Source organism: Ascidiella aspersa, chromosome 9 (assembly GCF_963924565.1).
Source record: "Ascidiella aspersa chromosome 9, kaAscAspe10.2, whole genome shotgun sequence".
Lineage (NCBI taxonomy): Eukaryota > Metazoa > Chordata > Ascidiacea > Phlebobranchia > Ascidiidae > Ascidiella > Ascidiella aspersa.
The window spans coordinates 13,015,370-13,037,546 of record NC_139455.1 but is presented as its reverse complement, the minus strand read 5'-3'; the positions used below and the strand labels follow the sequence as shown (position 1 = coordinate 13,037,546).

Here is a 22,177-nt window from a genome sequence, read left to right as displayed (position 1 = left end):
GCATTTAAGGAGGCAGTAAAGTGTTGACGCAAAGCGCGAAAAAAGCGTTTGTTTGGTTTAAAATTAGAGTTCACACGTCGTCATCCGTGCAACGAATGAAAAATGTAATAAAACTACTTTAATGGAACGCGATAATACTTCATCTATTGCTCAGTGTTTGTTAACCTTTTGGGTCAAAGTAGACCTGGCGAGCGAACCGAGCGCGATTTTTTTGTTGTATACGGGCATTTCTTGCAAGTTTTCATACATTGCCGAAAATGAAAAATATATAAAACGTTAAAAAATATATGTCCAATATTTTAGAATAAGTATGTTTTCCGTTTTTCCGCGATGCACTTGGCAACCTTCCACGGCGCAACGGTAACAAAGAGCTAATCTAGTTCAAAAGACAGCAACAAAACGTAAACAAACCGGACGTAGAATGGTCATTCGCGCGAAGCGCGAAAATTTTTCGCTGCTTTAAGTAATGTGGTAGGATTCTAGACCAGCGCCAAAATTTCTGATCGATATCTTGTTTACTTCCGGACATATAATGCAAAGAATTTCGAGCTGCGTACTTCCCTTTGGTAGCTTCTGGTATGCGAAACCTTGGCGAACTTTGCGCGCTGGATTGGTTTTGAGCAATATCTCATGCATGCTTTGGCATACCAATTACCAAATACAAAACATACTATTTCAGGTCAGCGGTTGTAAAACTTTTTTTAATTTTTTTCGAAACAGGATATCACTTTAGCCAATATAGTTATTGCTTCATCTGGACATTGTGCTGTTGTTGTTTTACTTCAATGATAAACCATCCTTATTCTGCATTAACTTGTATATAATATTTGTTATGGACCAACCATTCAATCAATTTAAACTAAGTTCAATAAACAGTACAAAACTTTACAAACAAGGTTCAGTTTCCGATTTGGTAACAGAAAAACACATTGACATCATGAAACACCACCAACATGCTTTGATAAGAAGGTACACTGTTGTTTAAGTATTTTTTAGTTGACAAGAGTTGCTAACTTAGTTAAACTGCATTACCTAAAATAATGTTTTTGAATTTATTAACCATATTAATTTGAAAGCAAACAAATTGCTGTTAATTTAATTTTCAAGCAATATTTAATAGATGCTGGAAGTGCAACAAAGAGAGCAAATACAAGTGTCCAAAGTGTCTTTTAAGATCTTGCAGGTATACTTAAATTTTATTCAGTGGTGTTGAGTCATTTTTTAAGGTGTTACTTCAATATTTTTGCAATATATGATGTCGTAAAATGCAAACTTAAAGGATCAATAATATGGAAAGTAAGATAAAATGAACATTTGCTATTACTACCTTTATTCTTTGATAAAGGCTAAAAAATTTGTTACTCTTTTGTTTTTTATGGAATGCCTTATAGTTGTCTACGGAATATATTCAAAACCTGTCTTTATGTTACCAATGTAAACCTTTCTAATTAATTTTTTCTAAGTCATAAATAATCAATGTTTCTCATCCTTCAATTAAACTATGTTTTTATTCAATATTCTCATTGTAACGTAGAACCCTATTTTATCTATCATTAAAAATGTCACATAAAATACCTTCATCCTTACGCTACTTTGTAATTTGCAGTGTAATATGCATAAAACTCCATAAGGAACAACACAGTTGTAATGGAATTCGCTGTAAAACAGAATATTTCCCAAAAGACGATTTAACAGATTCAACTTTGACAAGTGGTAGGTTTTATTAATTTTTCTTTTCATAATTTTTAATGAAGGGTGCTGTTTCGACCATTTTGTTAGGGTGATGTTTCTACCATTATATTGTGATAAACAGTTGGCATCTTAAAGGTTGATATTGAATTAATATTTACCCTTGCAATCTAGGCAAGTGTCTACCTTGAATTTCTAGCGCCCTTATGACAACACACCAAGTGCCGAAAATTTATTGGTACATATCTTGTCTTTGCCTCTATTCGTTTTTAGTTTGCTATCTCATGTTTCATACCGACAGACCGATTTTTGTCCGGAGCTGTATAGAAAAAGTATACATATTAGAATATTCAGACATGACATAGAGTGCTATGTAGGTGCATACGATAGGTTTATGAGTGTGCACCCCTTGGGCCCTTTGATTGTGGCAAATAACCTAAAATATTGTGACATCATTCTTTTAGATCTCTGTAGTTAGCAACTCCCATCTAGGGGTTGAAAAACAGCAGTACATAATTCAGTCATATTTGCTTGCTTTGTTAAGTTTGCAAGTGATGAAGCGACAGACACCATAATACACCTTTTATTGTCACTGGGGAAATATTTCGCGCATGCGACCTGTCTTTTAAAAAGAGGCTTATCTTGGTAAAATAAATTATTGCTCTTAGAAAACAACATATCTTACCGCTGCAAATTTAAATGTGAAATCTGGTGGCAACGTAGACCTGTTTGTTAGCACCTGTTTCACACGTTGCTCTAACCTAACATATCAACATCAGGCCTGCATATATAACTTAAAATTGTAGAAGGGCAGCAGCAAGCGAAATGCTACAGTTGAATGTTTTTTCAGCGACGACATTACAAAGCTACATAATAACATGGCATCATACAAAAATAAATCTGAAGAACACTGCCTTTATTTGGCTTAAATTGACAAATTTTTTTATTTGAAAGGTGGCGTATTAGCACATAAAAGAGTTTTGCATATTGCTCGAAACAAAAGATTTTTTTTAAGTGTTTTAACAGTGATTGCTTGGACCAAACCATGGTAAAAATTCATCAAGTAAAAGTTTGCAAAAGTATAGCAAACCATAGGTTTTAAACTATTTTAAGAGAATGATTATATTGCCTAATTTAAACATGTTAGCTTGGCAAAATTTAATAAAATAACCGTGCGCAATATCTATGTAAGTTCAATTTATCAAATGTTTCGATCATTCCCCGAATACCTTGCTGTATTTGAACCCCTTTCGCATCTAAGCCATAAGTTAGGTGGGGAAATTTTTGGCTCATATTTGTTTTTGCTAGCAGAAACAAGTTAAGAAAACTATAGCACATTCAACGAATATATTAAACCACAAACCAAAGTGAATTTAATAATATTTGAAAGTAACCCTGGTAAGTAATGCTATTTATAACAGCTCACTAAAAATAAAATAAACACTAATCCTTGAAAATATACCCCACAACAAAATATACAACAACTGCACCCCTGTCTAGTTTGTCTCATTTTCAAGCAATGTGTGTCTATCAGTCAGATGCAATGTTTGCTCTGACATGCTTCTTTGCACTTGAGAAGTTACTCTGGGGCTGCAGTGTTAAACATGACATAACTGCACAAAAATTTTTCAAAAATTAGTTAGTGCAATTAGTTACATTACCGTAAAAATTAGATTTAAATTACGTCTTTGTAAAAATGAAATTAAATGTTTTGACCAGTGAAAATTTGCACATTAATTGAGCTTTTAACTTGGATGAAATTCAGGGTTTTGATGCCTTGCACACCCACAGTCTGTGCCTATGAATCTGAAAAATGGGATTTCTTGGCTAGATAGCTAATACTACTGTATTTTAGCAGTATTTCTTTCTACAAAATACATGCTTAGGTATTATGCATTAGGTGAAGTTTAAAAAGTTCAGTAATAAATTTTTAGGTTTGATTGGAATGTTAGATTTTTACTTGTTACTTAAAAAACATTAAAGAGCAATGAAGAACATTGCATAACTTTGACCATCTACCCAATTTCCCAAATCATCTTAAAATATATATACCAGTAGCTGCGATTTTAGAACCACATCCTGACTCTACCGTTTGTTTGATGCTATCACCTTGAATAGCGTAAACGGTAATCAAAGGTAAAGTATATATAGCCATAAAAATATAATTCCCACCACCTCGTTCTACCTGTCCCAACTGTTTTAATCCCTACCAGAAAGTTCTGTTACAAGAATTTATTTGCCTTTAATAGCTCTTATTGTTTTCTGGTTATTAGATTACAGGTTCCTTGAAGAGGTTGCCCATTGTGTTGGCAACCATGACAGAACCGGTTGTGTTAGCAATCATAACAGAACTTGCTGTACAGGCAACCATGTCAGAAGAGTTTCCTTGAGGGATTTAAAAGGGGTAAATAATGTTGTACTCTTTTAGATAAATTTGTGGTTTATTCATTTTTAGTTGAAAGTATCCAGAAAGGATCTTAACCTTTAGGTATTGACAGCTTGTTCTAACATTGTGATAAGCCAGGGATGGCGAACCACTGTCCCACAGGTCACAAAGTGACCCACCACACATTTTTAATGACCCACTTGACTTTTTAGAAATACTGAAATGTTTTTAATCATTTTCATGAAAGGATAAGTGTAAAAAAACACTTCTTCGTTAGATAGCACTATACTGTTTAAATCAGGGCGGGCAAATCTGTTGGTCGTGCAAAAGAGTTTCAGGGTGACGAGTAGGCCTACATTAAAACCCTGGTTAAACCAATAAACCATGCTAAAAAGTATCTACATCGTTCTACATCATAGAACTTTCTAATTTTCGGACATGGCGTATAGTGGTATGTGGGTGCGTATAGGAGCTTTATGAGTCTGCACCGAAAATTCATTTTTGGGACATATCTTGTTTTTCCTTGTATTATCTTGTTTTAGGGTGACGAGTAGGCCTACATTTACATTAACTGCACTTCAACAAATGCGTGCAGAAAAGCTAAAAGCATTTTGTTTATCGCTGTAAAACGTAAAGGGTGGTGATCCTTTGAGGAGTTTAAGGAAAATTAAGAGTTCGCAAAATAAAAGTTCTAAAAACCCTGGTTAAACCAATAAACCACGCTAAAACGTTTTCTGCTGAACTCCTGTAATCCCATACAATATTCTGCAGCATTTGTTGAGTATTTAACTTCTTAATATTTGTGAGAATCCAAATTTGGAAATCATTCAAAAACCTTGAATTACCAACCCAGACAATAACACTTAAAACCACGCAGCAGCAAAGTTTCGCATAAAATTAACAAATAATTAAATACATGACACTGCATTTTGTAAGGATTAAGGTCATGTTTGTGACTCGCGCGAAGAAAAGGTTTGCCATCCCTGTGATAAGCAATCATCCCAAAAATGACATATTATATACTTACTGTTTGCATGCCACTTAATCTTGTTAGCAGACAAAACAATTTTTATTTTTAAATTGTCAAACATTAGTTTGTTTTGTGTACTGTTTGTGAAGGACATGCATATCTTAAAACCTTCCAAATACTCATGAAAGAAAATATTTTATTTACAATAATCTCTCCCTATAGATCAGGGCTGGGCACACTTTTTTTACAAAACTTGCTTAAGTTGCACCATAACTGTTGTGCAGAAATATTGCCATTTGCATAAAACAAACATTTGTAAGCTTGGCACTTTCAAAATATACCAATGGTCAGTATTCTCTTGGTAGGTTAATGCAACACCATGCAGGTATATTCTTAACTTAAGCATTGCTCAGACAATGACCGGCACTTCTCATTGTAATTTTTTTTAATTTTAACTTTACAGCAATTTCCAAACACTGACTATAGTTTTTTTAAATTTTGGACCGTTGGTTATACAACTCTTTGTCACGTTTGTTGTGTTATGCTTTGTTAATATTGTTATTTTTTTTCATAACCTGGTAAAATATTTTTTTTATATAGATGAAACTACAAAAACAAATGGCTGCTTCTATGAACATCAATTTAAAACTGTTACCTACTGTGTTTACCAGAAGAAAACAAAATACAACATTTTATTGTCACAGGTATTAATTAATACTGATTGGGTATTATAATATGATAGGTATTTACTATTAACTGTGCTATTTTTGTTACTATAATTTTGTCCTGCATGTTTATCGTTTAATAAATTCTAATACTTATTTATTAGGGGAAAAGAATTTTTATGGCATGTGGAATGGATGTTCTCAACAGTCAAAATAAATTTGTCTCAATCCAGGTTTTATAAACTCTTTTTTTACTTCTGATTGTATTGAATATTTCTTTGTATTAGTGTTATAGTATTTATTACACCCACTGCTAGGATATAAAATAACTTTTATGTGCAATCCACCTGTTCTATAATACTATTAGCCAATAGAAAATACCTCAAAAAGTAAAATAAATAAAAAATACCTTGATATGCCACTCCTAAAACAGTAGTTCTCAATATTTTCTTCCCATGAACCCCTTCAACCTCTGTTTAAAACTCAAAAACTCCCCCCCCCAAAAAAAAAAATATATATTCCTTTAAATATGTCAATACAAAAGAGAGTGGTATCCTCTTAAATTTTAAGCATTTGATCTACTCTATTAACACCAAATTATTATTAATAAATGTCGTTGTAGGATATTTTAACTTTATGCTTTGGCTCTAAATAACACTTAGCTTATTATGACATAATAATAAGGAACTGTACAATTTGAGGTTTTTTTGAAAACATCTGTACTGTTTAGATTTGTAAAGGGCTATGTCCTTAACTTGCTTCAATATGCATATGCTCGCAAGTATTATCCGCAACTAAAATGTGCCATATTTTGTACAAATTAATATTATTATGTTTGATCTTGTTAGGTTGATACCTGTTGTTATTAACAATAATTCTACTAACTCTTAAAAGCCCAAGTAAAAAATAATTTTTTGGTTACTTTCATGGTTTTACACATTTTCGGTTAACCGATTAAGTAGGTTACTTATTTGTAATAGGATAGCTTGTTGCTCAATATAATGGATAATTCGGGCAATACTTAAGGTGATTTCAAACAAGTTGTAAGAGCACTGACCTCACAGCAGTATAAAACAACATGTACATGAAAACATAGAGCATGGTGCTTATACGAGTAACAAATGTTACAAAAAAATTATTGAAAATCAGTTTTTGCACCATTAATATAAACACTGACGATAAAAACACAGATACACACCCTAGAAGTTTTCCCCCAGGTTGAGAACCTCCGCCCTAAAAGTAGTAAAACATAGATAAACAGTATCATAGTTAGTGCCAGGTAGGCGAACTTATTGCACCAGTCAATCGCGGCTTTTAACCATCTATTTGTGTCTCACAATGAAACTACAAAAACAAATGGCTGCTTCTATGAACATCAATTTAAAATTGTTACCTACTGTGTTTACCAGAAGAAAACAAAATACAACATTTTATTGTCACAGGTATTAATTAATACTGATTGGGTATTATAATATGATAGCTATTAACTGTGCTATTTTTGTTACTATAATTTTGTCATCTATTTGTGGTTTATTGTTATTATTTAAAATTTATTTTTAATAGACTGCTTGATTTTTTTGCCGCTCTTTTTAAATCGGCTGCTTAAATTTGACTTAGATAGATGCTTACAAAGGTTGAAAACCACTGTTTTGCGCTGATTTTTCTAAACTAATTTGGTAAAGTGTGTCACTTGTTGTATAATGTGCCGCGGTTGGCCACCCTTGGTTAGTAACTTTAAGTTTAATGCTGTTGTTTACGTAAATAATTTATAAACGCCATGTGTAGGCAAAAATAAGGCACTGAGTTATACCGAAGTTGCAAAATTCGTTGTGACATTAAAATACATTAGGGTAGGGGGAAATCAATCTTGGTAGGCGCCATATTATTTAACTGGAATGGCGACTATCATGATTGCTTTTGTCAATCTAGGACAGTGGCGGGCAACTTCTCCAGTCGGCGGGCCTGATATGGGAAACTGAAGTACTTGGCGGGCCGGATTCCTGATCGATATATTAATTGTACTGCCATGGCCTACATGTTTTGTCGCATAACGGCGGCTTATGTTCTACTCTTTAAACACGGCAACACTTTCATTGCCCTGTAAAAAACTGATATTTTATTGCTGACTTGAAAAAGTACTTCGGCATCCAATCTTTGTTAAACTTTACGTTTCTCGGCAAAATCCAAGGAATAATATTGACGTTAACTACATCGTCTAAATAAGACACCAATCTGTGGAAATAAGTCCTAAATTCTTTGGAATAAGGCCTAGATGACCAAAATTACGCCTGAAACTGTGGGGATAAGGTATGGGACGGCGGGGGCCGTGGCATTGGCCGCTTTGGTTTTAAATTTTGGGCGCCCTGGTTTGAAGCCCCTGTTTTGGCACCTGATTTTCTGGCCCCGTTTGGGGTTATTGGTGGCTGGTGGGTAATGAGTGGGGTCAGAAAATGGGTTAGGGTTGAAATTATTAGTGGAGTTAGTTATGTACTTGGGGGTGAGGTTTGGGGTTAGGTAAAATGTTTTATAGACCTGATTCTGGTCATTTAGGTCTTATTCTGACGGGTTTATGATTTATTCCGATTTAGACGGTTATACGACTATTTGATATTAGTCCTATTTTGGTCTTATTCCGTACCGGTACTGTGTGTTAGTTTTATTTCCGAACTGTGTTATGTTGATGTTGTTCTTATTTCGATGTTGTGGCTGGAGTCTCTAATTTTAACCTAAAACAACACTAAAGAATAACTAACAATCACTATTGTTTGAAGTAGTAAGAAAGTAATTGGGGGTTGCGGTAGACAGTGGCCGCGGGCCACATTATCATGTAAATCCGGAAACTGTCTGCGGGCCGCTCAAAATCCTATCGGGCCGTATGTTGCCCGCCCCTGATCTAGGAGAACTTGCCAAATCAAAGGAAAACTGCAAGCATGCAACAATTATAATATTGGAATTGAGTACTTTTTCAAATAACAAACAAATTATATGCCTGGCGCTGCCCTTTTCCCAACCAAACAACGTTCTAAATCAGGGTGGTCCAAGGTTGACAGCATCGCGGGCCACAATATTTGTTGCATACTCTTGGCGGGCCACATAAAGCAGGCTACATTTTCGTTTGGTCGGGGTACGAAAAGTTTAACGATGACGCCGCAAAGCATCGTCAAAAAGTAACGTCGAAGGGCATATAAGGTCCACAAATTTGCTACTATCGTGACAACGATACTGGGAAAAAGGTGCGCGCGAAACGCTAAAAAAATGGCGTATTTGACAAAATTTCAATTTAGAAGAAGCTTACTGCATTTATAGGCGTAGAATTTTATTTATTTATTTTTATTATTTTTTTTAACTAGATTAATTTGGCTAAAATGCATCACGGAGAGCGTCAGCCTTTAGTCATAGTAAAAACCTGTAAAACAGTGTTTGACAACCTTATTTCGCTTGCGACACACTTGTTTTAAGTAGCTTACTAATAGAGCAAAAATTTAAATCCTAAAGAATTTGAAATATTTTTTGGGCACCCTTGAGCATCAAAAATGACACCCTATAGAGTGCCAGGGCACCCCGATTGAGAACCACTGCTGTAAAACAATACTTTCCGGAAGCGTGGCATATTTTATCCTTCATTTACTTTGAAGGGGCGGAAATAGTAATTTATATGGGGCTGTGTTTTTATGTAATACTCATATTAAAAAGACGGAAAACAAAAAGCAAATATAACTTATAAGTTCGCAAAACAGCCATTTTAAAAAGTCCCGTAAAGGACGTAGTGCGACTTTTAAACCATTCTAATACATCACAAAAATTAGGCGTTCTTTGTCACCCCCTGGATTCGAACTTGATAAGCGATAGTAGGCTAATCTGGTTTATTTAATAGTGTAACCGGAAAAAATGTAATCATAACCAAACAATTGCAGTATGCTTGCTGATCGTTGGTCACTTATATTTCTTTGATTAAACCCTCAACTACGCATTACAATAATTCAACAGTGCTTCGCGGGCCATGAACAATGATGTCGCGGGCCTGGGTTTGGACCACCCTGTTCTAAATGGTACAACAAACACATTTCCCCATTTTTTTAAACCAATTCCTTCGGTTTTCTGGTTAATTCTTGAACATATTCGCCTCTCCAGCATTCCGCCCACTGGTATATATTACGCTCTTTTTGTATGTAAAAAAATATTTTTGTTTAGACTTTCTGATAAAGTGTCGTTAGCGGAAGCTGTGTCACCTTACATAAACTTGGATAAGCACTCTGCATTATACGATCCCAAGTAAGTTTTATTTCACTTTACGGTATCAATTTATTAAGTTACTAACAGTATATGCATAGAACAGTTCTCCAGCTAAGTTCTAACAGCTCATGTTGCTGTAATTATTGTTTTTGTGTACATTAGTTTTGAAGTGATTTGTTTACAAACAAGCCAAAAAATGAAATTTATTTTTTTAAATTAAAATAAAGTTATGTCATATCATGACGTCGTCATATGACGTCACAGAGTTACGTAAAAATGTAGCGTCATGAAAAAGTAACTTTCCATACCACACAGGTCGTTTATTTTGGTAAGTTTTTTGGTTACATAATATATAGGACAGGTGTTACAATTTACATTACAAAGATGTTATTGATTCGTGCAAAGCGAAAAAAATGGCTTTATGTCTAGAAACATAACTGGGATTTGTGCAAGCATGAAAAATGCGTTACGTAGTTAAAATAGGTAAATAATACGATTTGGAATGCTACGTCCTCCTTTTGGATCCACGGCATTAACCTATAAACCTAACAAGCAGTACCAGTAATTAGGCCATTACAACCAGTGCAACGCAACTTTTCCCGGAAGGTGGATAACCTAGATAAAAGTTCGCAATATTATTTTTTTTCTAGTCTGGCAAAATACTAAATCTTGTTCAGATTACTACCGTTACCTTTAAAAGCATGCTTGTATGGGGTGGACAAACTGCGGCCTCGCGAGCCACCAGCGGCTCGTCGGCATGTTTTTTGTGGCTCTTCGTAAAATTTCCAAAAAAATGTAAAGGCTACCAAGAGTGCAGTTTATGGATGGCAACACACAATAAGAACTAAAAAGCAATAACTCCTAAAGCAGAAAAATCTATAAAACCATAGTATTAGGACCAACGACATAATACGGCCAAATACGCCGTAATATCCAGTACAGCATAAGATCAAAATCGTCTGAATAAGACCTAAACTAGTCGGAATAGGACCTTAGTTCTACGGAATAAAACCTAAATTCGTCGGAATAAGGCCTGCATTCATCAGAATTTGTCCCAAATTCATCGGAATAAGGCCTAAATTTATCGGAATAAGTCCTAAATTCATCGGAATAAGTCCTAAATTTGGGTACACTATGCACGGATCTGTAATGTAGCTTAATAATAAATTTCAAAGCCAAAAAGGTCGAGTAGATCGACAGCATCTTGATTAAGACGTTTCGATACGAACTTGTATGACACTAACTGAAGATGATACAAGTTCGTATCGAAACGTCTTAATCAAGATGCTGTCGATCTACAAGTCCTAAATTCATCGGAATAAGGTCTAAATTCATCGGAAGAAGGCCTAAATGGCCAAAATAACGCCCGAACCTGTCGGTAGAGGGTATGGGACGATCGGGGCCATCGGTCTGGCATCGGCCATCATGGTGACTACGTTTGGACGCCCTGGCCGTCAGGGCGCCGCTGTTTTGGCACCGGATTTTTGGTCCTATTTGGGGTTATTGGTGGGTAATGGGTGGGGTTCGAAATTGGGTGAGTGTTGAAATTATAAGGAGAGTTAGTGATGTACTTAGGGGTGGGTTTGGGGTTAGCTAAAGTGTTGTTTAGGTCTGATTCCGACCTTATAGATCAGGGGTGGGCAATTAATTTTAACCGCGGGCCGCATGAGAAACTCAAAATGATGTGGCGGGCCGGATCAAAAATAGAATCTAACGCAATATGACGTCATACTCTGACGGTATAAAATAAATAAGCTAACGAACTTGCTATTACGTTTGGAATTGTGCAAAAATGTGCAATTTTAGGCAAATTTAAAGGAGGCCACATGACGTCGCGCGAAGCGCGACAAAATTGCGATTATATTCGTTTTAAAATGCAAACTTTAATTTGGATTTAGCGGGCGCATGGAGAACAGGTAAAACGCATTGAGCACAGATGAAAAATATCTATTGCTTTATATATTGACGTTTATTAGGTTGGTTGACCCAAAAATTAAGATTAAAATACGTAAAAATTTCGCACAAAATATAATTTTCTGTTTTTTTTAGGCTTTAAGTTACCAATGTGTCACTTGCGGTAGAACGGCCATACTGCAAAGACGATATAAATCGGAAGAAACACACAAAATGGCATTAACTAAATTAGGTTGACAAAATGTTAATCAGTATATTTCAGATTTAAGAAAACGGTCTATATTTCGTTCATATCTTAAAGACGGAATCCTGTTAAACGAATCGCAGAAATATATAAATATTAGGCTAAGTTTGTTAAACCTTCGTTGGGAAGAGTGTCACAGTGCAGAGGACGCTATTTGTCTGTAAAGATGCAAAATATCGCGTGGCACATACGAGAAAGACGGAAGAGATTCGCGCGAAGCGCGAAAACTATTTTCGTTAAAGATTTGAAACAGGCTAAAAATGAAATTTGGCGGGGTCATGACTAGATTCGTCCCTGTAAAAAGTGTTTACGGTACAACCAAACATGTATAAACTCTCCCTTGTTTTCGCTTAGCCTATGTATTTCAAGGAAAATACGCCGCGGGCCGGATCCGGCCCGCGGGCCGTATGTTGCCCAGGTCTGTTATAGATCTTACTCCAACGGATACAAAATTAAGACCAACGAGGCAACGACATAATAAAGCCTAATACGCAGTAATATCCAATACAGAATAAGATCGAAATCGCCTGAATAAGGCCTAAATCTACCGGAATAAGTCCTAAATTCATCGGAATAAGGCCTAAATAGTCAAAATAACGCCTGGAACTGTATGTAGAAGGTATGGGACAATCGGGGACCGTCGTTCTGGCATCGACCGTTTTGGTATCGTCGTTTGGACGCCCTAGTTTGACCAACGCCGCTGTTTTGGCACCGGATTTTTTTGCCCTGTTCAGGGTTATTGGGGTAATGGGCGGGGTTAGAAAAGGCGGTATGGTTGAAATTATTAGGGGAGTTAGTGATGTACTTATGGGTGGGCTTTGGGATTAGGTAAAGTCTTGTTTTGGCCTGATTCTGACCATTTAGGTCTTATTCTGACGGATTTAGCACTTATTCAAATTCTCGTCAATTTGATTTCCAAAGTTAACAATATCAACATAGATGAACATGGAATTGTAATGGACATCATATGAATCCAAATGAACTTTCACACAAAATAATTAAGAAAGTTTTTTTTGTAGTGAAATTGCTAAAAACCTAAAACAAACCACGATTATGATGATTTAGTCATTTGAACAACAAAATCATACTTAAGTATCAAATTGAATCTTTACTTTTAACTCAATAGTTTGAAAAAAAAATTGTGTGTTGTTGAAAAGGGGTTACTTACTGTAGTACACCTACAACTGGTTTGGATTACATGTGAAAAATGTTACCATAATCTAAATATTGATTTGTTTAAATTGGCATTTAAGTTAAAAAAAATTACTAATAATAAAACAGCATTTTGCGTTTACAGTCGCAAAGGCTAGACAAATAATATAGCGGCATTTGTCAAAACTGTCAAGTCAACATTTTTTTTTTTGCGCTTATGACACCTGACGAAGTAGGATTAAATCCTGCTCTATCGAGGCGTAACAAGCACTTACCGCGTCGACAAAGCCGTAAAATTTTTCTTCTCTCCCTATTCCTGACGCGATGTGCATTGGCATACGCAAGTGGGTGTCGGGTGGGTGTCGGGTCGCAAGGCGTTTCGGAAAGATAATTACGTTGCTATTCATTGGGCCGACTCCATCAAGCCCCGCATCCGACTCTTGACTACGCAGCCCCGTTTTTGATACACGTCCAAGAATAAAAGTTCTAAGCACATTCTTCTTATTTACTTGTATTGATAATAAATTATTTTGTTAATTTCTAGCAGTACTGATTTGAATGTTAGAGGTATTATGTCGAGTGATTTTTTTTACTTTACTTATTTAAAAATTCGTGCGGTCTGCCCTACTAAGGAAAGTAAAAACTCGTGCCCAGTGGTTAAAAAAATTGGACCGCTACTATAGACCCTTTTGGTCTAGAATCCAAGCTTATAAACCCTAAAATAAACGTCGTACTACTCAAATCAAGGCTAAAATGTTACTAACATCAAATAATTATTTAACATTGAGAAACTATAATTTTAAAAAAAGTTGTTTTTAGATTAAAGGATTATTCAGGCGAAGTGTTGTCATTTTACATGAAAAACGAAGATTCTCCGTCAAATAAAGTGAAGTATGTTTATTTTAAATTGACAAATTTTATAGCTAAAACGTGTGTTGATAAAAATATTTTAATGATTTAAGGCATTTTTTCTATTTGCCGCCAAATCCAAACTCAGAAAGTTCTCTCAGGCCCGTAATAAATTTTTAAAAGCATTTTATGATAAAAATGTTAATCTAGTTTATGTTGTTATTTAATTAGGGTCTTTAAACTCTGGACTTTTTAATCAAAAAAAAAAACATGGACTATAAAATGCGTTTAATAAACTGTCTTTAAACTCTGGACTTTTTAATCAAGAAAAAAACACATGGCCTATAAAATGCGTTTAATAAACTAAGTTGGAGGAACTTCCCTGTTTAACTGTTCCAGTGTAAAAGGATTTCCCCGAAACACAAACACATACTGCAAATTACTACTTGCATGAACAAAAAATTCCTCATTTACGTTGTTGAAATAGCAAAAAAGAGGCCTCGTGCCCCGTTTATAAAAGAGGTGGCGGCTGGGATGTTTACATTGGTGGGCCGTCTAGGTTGCCGACCCCTCAATTATGGCTACGCAATGATAAATTTTGGGATAAAAGTCAACCTAAAAATCCAGCTTTTCTCATAAGGGCGATTATTTTCTGTCCTAAAAAGGAGATTTTTTACCAAAAAATATATTTTTAACATAAATTTTTACCTATTAGAAATATAGTGGTTTACACTCAGCATTGTTGTATGAAGTGGTTGATTAGTGTCTTGGCATCGCCAATCATTTGTTTTGGTATTTTACTGACGAACACATCATTTTTTCGGGTTTCTGCAAAATGCTTGAAAATGCTTAGTTAATATTTTTGGCATATCAAGAAGACAAACAATTATATAAGGGCCAGAAAAAACAAGACGTTGGTTATTTTTTAGAAATTTTTTGAGTAAACATGCAAGGTAAAAATAATTGCATAAAACAGGTCCTAGCATATGATCGTGTTAGGAAATGAGATAATTGCAAATCACATTTGATACTGCGCATGCGCACGTCGGACTCGGGACTCGGGTAGTTTTACGCGGTCTTACTCGAGTCCCGAGTCCGACTCCGTCGAGTCCCGAGTCCGACTCCCGACTCCGCAGCCCTGCTCAGAGATACACAACAAATTGTAAGCAAATACGGATTTCGAGCTGAACCTAATCCGATAAACTAGGGCCTGTGTGGTTAATTCTGCCGCTTCCGAATACATTGTATTCATCCAATAAAGTTATAATAAAAGCAAAATGTTGTGTAATTCAAAATAATTTTTTTAAGTCAAAATATAATCGCCCTATTCAACATTGAAAAAATATTGGGTTCATATATAGTTCTGTATTTGATTTCTTATTGACCTACGCCAGTGTAAAGATTTTTAATTGATTTTAAATAACTAAATACAACTTTTTGTTTTGGCAACAACATTTTAGTCGATATTTTTGTAACATGTTCAATATTTAGATACTACAAATTGAATGGGAATGCAGGTCTACAAGAAAATCTACACGGCAAAACTGTTATCGAATTTCCATGCATTCTGGTGTTTACGCAAAATGAGAGTTTCACATTTGAAAATTGCAATACTATAATATGAACTCAATTTTTTCCTATTCTTTAATTGTTGACAATGTATTTTGCGAACGTTATAAACTAGGGGCCGTGATTACACAGCACAAATATTATTACGATTTTACGAAAATAGGCAAGTTATGACGTCCCAGTTGTTAGCTCATGGTCTGAGTTCTAGCTAAGATGCGTGCTTCATGTTATTGTTTACGTGCTTTCCAGCAGTAATTGAAATGTACCTTATTAGAATATCCATATAGCCCAACCACTGGAGTTTGTATAAATTCGCGCATCTAGCCAATGTGCTTCACCTAACCCAGCGTATGACATAACTGCACGGGACTGAATTACAGATACGCTATTCCTGCAAATAGATTGTCGAACTGTTCAATAAACACCGGTACGTTTAGTGTATGGTTTTGGCTAAGTTAAAGTTAGAAATAGACAGTTATATCGGTCTACCGATAATATCGGCCGATATTTGGCTTCTACCGATATATCGGTATCAGTAAATGTAGGCCGATAGTTTGGCCGCTAATTTAGTGCAAGAATATGATATAATTTTTCCTGTACAACAAACTACCATTTTTTGATAAAAAAAATTGGCTTTTAGCATCATACCAAGTTAAATATGCAAACTTCCCAAGAATAATTTATATCTGTCTCCTAACAAATATTCACTTTTACACACAAAAAAAAAACGCAACACAACTTGCACCACGACAATCAGGCAGAAAAGGAAAGGTGGACTCCAGCCATAAGACCAAGATAATTAAATCGCGTGCCAAATATGTGTAGGCCATTTTAGACCAGGGAACAAACGCATTTTTTATCGAACAGATTCTGAAATGTTAGCGATATAAATTTAGTCAGGACGAAATTATGGGTAGGATTTATGAAACCTATTTCCAAAAAAACTGTCTTCTTCCCTTCGTTCAACAAATGATACGGGATGCGCGTTTGTGCAAAAATAACTTTATTTCTTCGATAATAACTCCTTACAATCAAGCAAGTTGGTTGCGAATTATGTCAAACTGTATATTTTACTAAACTACTTTTTGTAAGAATATTACATTTAAAAAATATATATATTTGTTAAAATTATTACTTATAGTTATACTTAAAATTCATTTGTTTAATTATTTTGCCTTGTTTTAATAATTATCATCACTCCTAAATTACAAGCATGCTTCCTTAAATTAAATTATTGCCAATTTATACTCAATGTGAAAACCTAATTTTGTTTAGGCCGCAATATTTTCAATAATATTATTTAAACTACAAAAAATCTGCAGTTTGCGTAATTGGTCTACATAGGGACTCTTAAACCAAAATAAAATAATAAAGTTGCGATTTTTTTGTTTTTGCCGGGTCTGGTGACTTTCCTGAATCCAGGTGTTAATTTTCATCCGTTTGCGTGAATTGGTAGCTAATAAACTTGACGGTGTTTATTGCACTAAAATTGTTTTTAACGTCGCTATTGTCGAAATCCATTTTTCTGTTTTGTGTAATTGTGTATCGTTAGAGGGATTAGTCAACGGTAAGCAATGAAAAGCACGTGGTCAATTTGTTTGGTTGTGTATAAAATGTTTTGATTTACGCTATTAAACAAATCTTTTTCTATCACTCACTGTATGACAAGGAGGCCTTTAGTCCTATTCTAAGTAAAAGTGCAACACGTACATTGGCAGACCTGTTTTAAATGACTTTCAATTTTTGATAGTTACGTAGGCCTACGTCTACGTATTTTTCTGCTGCACAAATTCCCGTCATAGTTTGCTCGTGGCAAAGTGTATGAAGGTTTAGGTGTGTTTTATTCTATGATTTATATAGGTAAAAAATAATGTCATTAGATTGAAATATTGTGTTTACGTAATTTATGAAATAATTAAAAATAAGCATTTTAGTATAAACTACAAGCATTGATGACTGACTAACAACATGTCCCGCCTTGAATTACATGACACCAAATTTTAAGCATCTGTAAACATGAGAATATTCCCACGTATCGAATTTCGACAAACCTTTCGCTCTGCCCGTTATCAACCCTGATGAATTTTAAGATGGTCATAGAAACCCCCTATCGGGCGTCAATGAAGTGAGATAATAGAAGTGGCAAATGATAAGGCTTTAACAAACAACATTCTGGAGCAAGAATTTTGAAATGCTATCTCACACCGCAGAAGAAAATTCGCGCTCTACCCCAACTGTTACTGTTTAAAATCTTCTTGGGTTCCTACTTGACTTGTACACAATGCAATGATATCTAGTCAAAATTTTCAAATTCCCGTCATTAATATAAAAAGACGATCTGCGATAAAAAAACAGCATACAGAATGTAATGCGATATGTGTTTTTTGAACAAATCAAATATGATACGGGATCAAATTATTTTACGTACGTCGTTTACACGTCCAGGTCAGGAGCCCCGAACTATTTTATGAAAGGCCGGATAACGATTGGCGATCTCGGGGTGCATAACTGTAAAGATTATAAATTTTGTATTTAAGTTAGTTGACTTTAATATAATTAAACGAAGAAAATAAAAAATAAAAATATTTATTAAAATGCATAGTGAGCTTTATAATGTTGTTTGGTTGGAAATTTTATCAATATTTAGCTTGGTTTTGCGTCTGATAAATATCCTTTACTAAACTTACAATAATCTTACCCGCGGACTGTAGTTAAGTGACTCCTGGTCTAACACATAATGTTGTACATAAGTATTGCGAATCGATTTTACATTTTGTTTACCTTTCTACAAATGTTTATGTAAGGAGACAACAATTTTCCTAAAATCCAGATACGAAGTGGAGCTTCATTCTAAACAGTAATTTAGAACAGTTAAAAATGTAATTACTGCATATTTATTTATACACGTTTACCAATAATACAGTCCGCAATAATAAGGATTCGCGTCCACAAACATGTTTTTAAAATATATTAACTGTTGCTGCCAGGCATAATATTAAAGCATTCTTCGTATGAGCGTTCGCTTTTATTCCCCCTGAAGAAAGGCGGGTTGCGTAAGTCGTTAAAATGTACAATTTCTCGAGAGAATGTTTTGATTATTGTTTTTATTCTAGTTCAAAAACACAAATTAATATTTTACAATTTTATCAGTGACCCACGACTGTTATTTTTTACAATTTAAGTGCTTTCATTTGGACACCCGTGGTTTTCCAAACGATTAATTAATATTAGTTTGTTTTAGTTTGTTTATAAGAGATATTGTTTATTTATTATCGGATGTCGTGAGTAGGCTACCGTTGTCTGTCAAAGGTTGGCGGCGTTTAATATCTAAACTAATTTTCCTGTCGATGTTAAAAAATAGCTAATCCCACGTAGGTTTATATTTATCCTTCGTTTTAATAACTTAAGTACAAATCCCTAAAACGATCAAAAAAGATAAACATCAACTGAAAAAATTCCGAAAAAGTAGGCAAGTACGCAATGGATAGCTGTATAAAAACTGTGCGAGCAATCAGACAGAAAGACGCTCGCGTGCCGTCAGTTTGTGGCGTTACAAGTGCGCTTTTTGCAAACCTCTTTGCTAAGTGGGCTTAAGCTCAGTCGTCGCGGCCCCGTCGTCATAGGACAGAATACCAGTGGAGCGATGAACCGCACCGGCCGAGCTAGATTCAACAAGTCCCACTTGTTGGATGAGCGTCCCGTTTGTGCATGGCTTCAAAATATTCATTTTGTCACTGTATCGTTGGTGAGGTCGCGTGCTGGGTTTATAACCTGTATAGTCGGACAGTTACGATGACATCGGCATTTGCGGATAAACATCATCTTTTTCGCGAAGCGTTTTCCCTCAGGAGGCCGAAACCAAACCTTCTTTGTCTTTGTGCGATAAGGAGTACAGCATCTAAAACATTTTTTTTAATTTTAGTTAGTTAGGAGTGCAGATAAATTTTATAAGGGCCAACGTCTTTCTTTTTAAGTTTTAGGGTTAACACTCGCTTTATATCTAAAGAATATATTTAGCGTCTATAAAATAATTAGCAAAGTATTATAGTTTTAAAGGCCGTGAGTATTTTTTGATTGTTTTTTTTAACCAAAGAAAAACTCGAACCCCAATAATTCCCTTCGCAACCAATATAGCAATAAAACGTTTTAGCGTTGCATTTGTCGCCTATTGTATTTTGCGTAAAAAGTGACGCTTCAACAAAATACTAAACGTAAATCAGTGTATAGGCCAATATTGTTTCATTAGGTTATAAAATTTACTTCGTAGGGTCGCTGCATGATCCGCAATATTTCATTTTGTATTTCTTTTCACTTATAGCCCCGATGTAGACAAGTCTTCTTCGCTTCCGTGAACGAATGTTGGCTTGGCACCACCTGGAACCTGGTGGCGTATTCTGTGGAATGGGAGCAGTTGTCAACACCTTAGAAATTTAAAACCGAGCCACCGTTTTTACTATTTCATCCCACAAGCGTCGCCCGCTAGTCGGCGAATCCTCCTGTTCGAAACGCGTGGTGCTAAATCATTCGTAAACGACCTAGTTGAAGACCGGGTATCGCAATCACTAGAGCAGTATCTTCACTGCGATTTGTTGAGAGTAAATCCCTTTTTTCACTAATAAAACGTCACGGCATCATGCATGTTTTTTTATTGTTATAAACCATACAATCATTCACCCTAAATCAATCAGTACAGTAAACTGTTCTGTACAGTGAAAATAGAGTGGTTTACCAATCACTCTAAAATGTTGTTTGGTGATTGCTATTGCGTACACAGGGCCAGGCAAAAGACAACATACAAATCAATTAAAACAGCGTATCTGGTTAATTCATTGCATCAATTAGTGTTATTGCAAGTATTTGCAATCACAGGAGACGTTTTTGCAGTTTCTTAGCGAGGGTTTAAAAGGCAAGTATTAAAAACAATGAACACCCTTGTGTTTTTAAACTTTCGTACTGCGCTCCTTTATTGTTACTCTAATATTTACCAACATTTAATCGCTCCGTCGAAAGGCTAACAGGCGCTGTGTAATTTAACGAACAATATGTCGAAGCAAAGAACGATCGGGGAAAAAGGCAACACGCCAATTTCATCTTTTGCTTATATTGTATTTTGGTCTTATATGTTTAAAGTGATACAACCTATTTTAAAAACATATGTTAGTTTTGTAATGACCTTTATTTTCTGTTACGTCATCTAATGCCAGAGAAGAGATAATTTCTAAGAAACGGTTTTAGTCCAATATTAGTCGTTGTTTACGAATAAAATACAAATCAATACACAACAAATTTACCTTAGTCTCGTTGTCGCAAAGACGTATAAGACAAAGTCGTGTCTCCCTTTTTAGTTTACATCTTCTTTTGCTTTTCTTTACCCTTGTGGATGTTCCCATTCCACACAACTTGGAACAAGTGTCCCACGAGGACACCTGAGACTTGCACGGGTTTGCTTTCTTTTTTGACGCAAACTTTGACTTTACTCCTTGTATGAACTCTGGCTTGATCATGAGGAACAGTAACATTGCGATAAAACAAGTTCTAACCAACGTAGAGAACCCACGTTGTTGAATAGACATTCTCCGCATTTTTATTTGTGAAGAAAACTTTCTATATCCTCTATTAAATTAACTATTTTGTATGGAACAACGTTTTTACATTGTTAGTGATTCATGCATACGCTAACTATATTTCAACAATTTCTTTGAACGACGAAAACACTGTGACGTCTTTTATATCATCCCTAAATACTTTTAGCATTCCAACAAAATACCGACAAAAATTATTATTATATTGCGTTCCATAAGCCTCTTTTAAAATTTCGCCTCACCTAGGCTACTATAGGGCTACATCTAAACGTTTATCTTTTCTAGCGATCATTATCCAATCATTGTTGCAATCTCAAGTGTAGCAAAGCAAGGCATTCTTTCCATAACACTAACTTAACTTGATATAGGTAAATTTAGAACTATCGACATTTCCTTTAAAAATCAGCGGCAACATGGCCTTAAGGTCGCCGCTAGGTTGTTAGAGACGCCCAAAGTAACAATTTTATTACCCGATGATTTAGCCTCAAACATTCAGCGACGAACTGTCGCCGTCTTTAGACACACTTAATTCTCATCTACTGTTCATTTTTTCATCTAGCTCACACGTGCGCTTTTGGTGCGAAACTTTTTTTGGTAAAATAAAATGATTTGAAGACAATCAGAGTGCCGTCCCCAAGAGACTTTTAGGTTTAAATAAAATTTAGTTTAGATGTTTGTTTGAAATCAGTTGTTTGAATTGGATTATAATTAAACAATACTCGAAATATGCCCTTTCCTTTGCCGCTAAAGTGAACATAAGGTTAAGATTAAACCAAACCGTTAAGATTAAACCAAAGTTCGATATAAAAACCCGTACTGTTTCAGTCGATAATATTCAACACCAAAAACTTAAAGCAGTTTTACGTTATTTCATTCCAACTTGCTAGACAAATATACAATATTAAAATAAATAGTTCATGTTAT

At 35.1% G+C, this 22,177-nt stretch overlaps 2 protein-coding genes across 3 annotated transcripts; one reads left to right on the top strand and one right to left on the bottom strand.

Moving 5' to 3' along the window:
* The first annotated feature begins 724 nt into the window (after positions 1-724).
* On the top strand, positions 725-21,832 carry LOC146133051 (box C/D snoRNA protein 1-like). Of its 2 annotated transcripts, none has more exons than XM_083396782.1 (9): positions 725-969; positions 1,121-1,183; positions 1,607-1,713; positions 3,963-4,093; positions 5,646-5,749; positions 5,875-5,943; positions 9,902-9,982; positions 14,073-14,144; positions 19,990-21,832. In XM_083396782.1, exons 1-9 carry the CDS (start codon positions 833-835, stop codon positions 20,021-20,023), a joined length of 798 nt encoding a protein of 265 aa, XP_083252908.1. In that variant the 5' UTR covers positions 725-832; the 3' UTR covers positions 20,024-21,832. The 2 variants fall into 2 exon arrangements, with proteins under 2 accessions (XP_083252908.1, XP_083252907.1); XM_083396781.1 differs by lacking the exon at positions 19,990-21,832 and adding an exon at positions 15,594-15,826.
* LOC146133052 (CCN family member 1-like) lies at positions 18,057-21,736 on the bottom strand. Its single transcript, XM_083396783.1, has 3 exons — positions 20,963-21,736; positions 19,932-20,065; positions 18,057-19,569 (listed from the first exon to the last, which is right to left on the bottom strand). Exons 1-3 carry the CDS (start codon positions 21,251-21,253, stop codon positions 19,395-19,397), a joined length of 600 nt encoding a protein of 199 aa, XP_083252909.1. The 5' UTR covers positions 21,254-21,736; the 3' UTR covers positions 18,057-19,394.
* Positions 21,833-22,177: the final 345 nt, after the last annotated feature.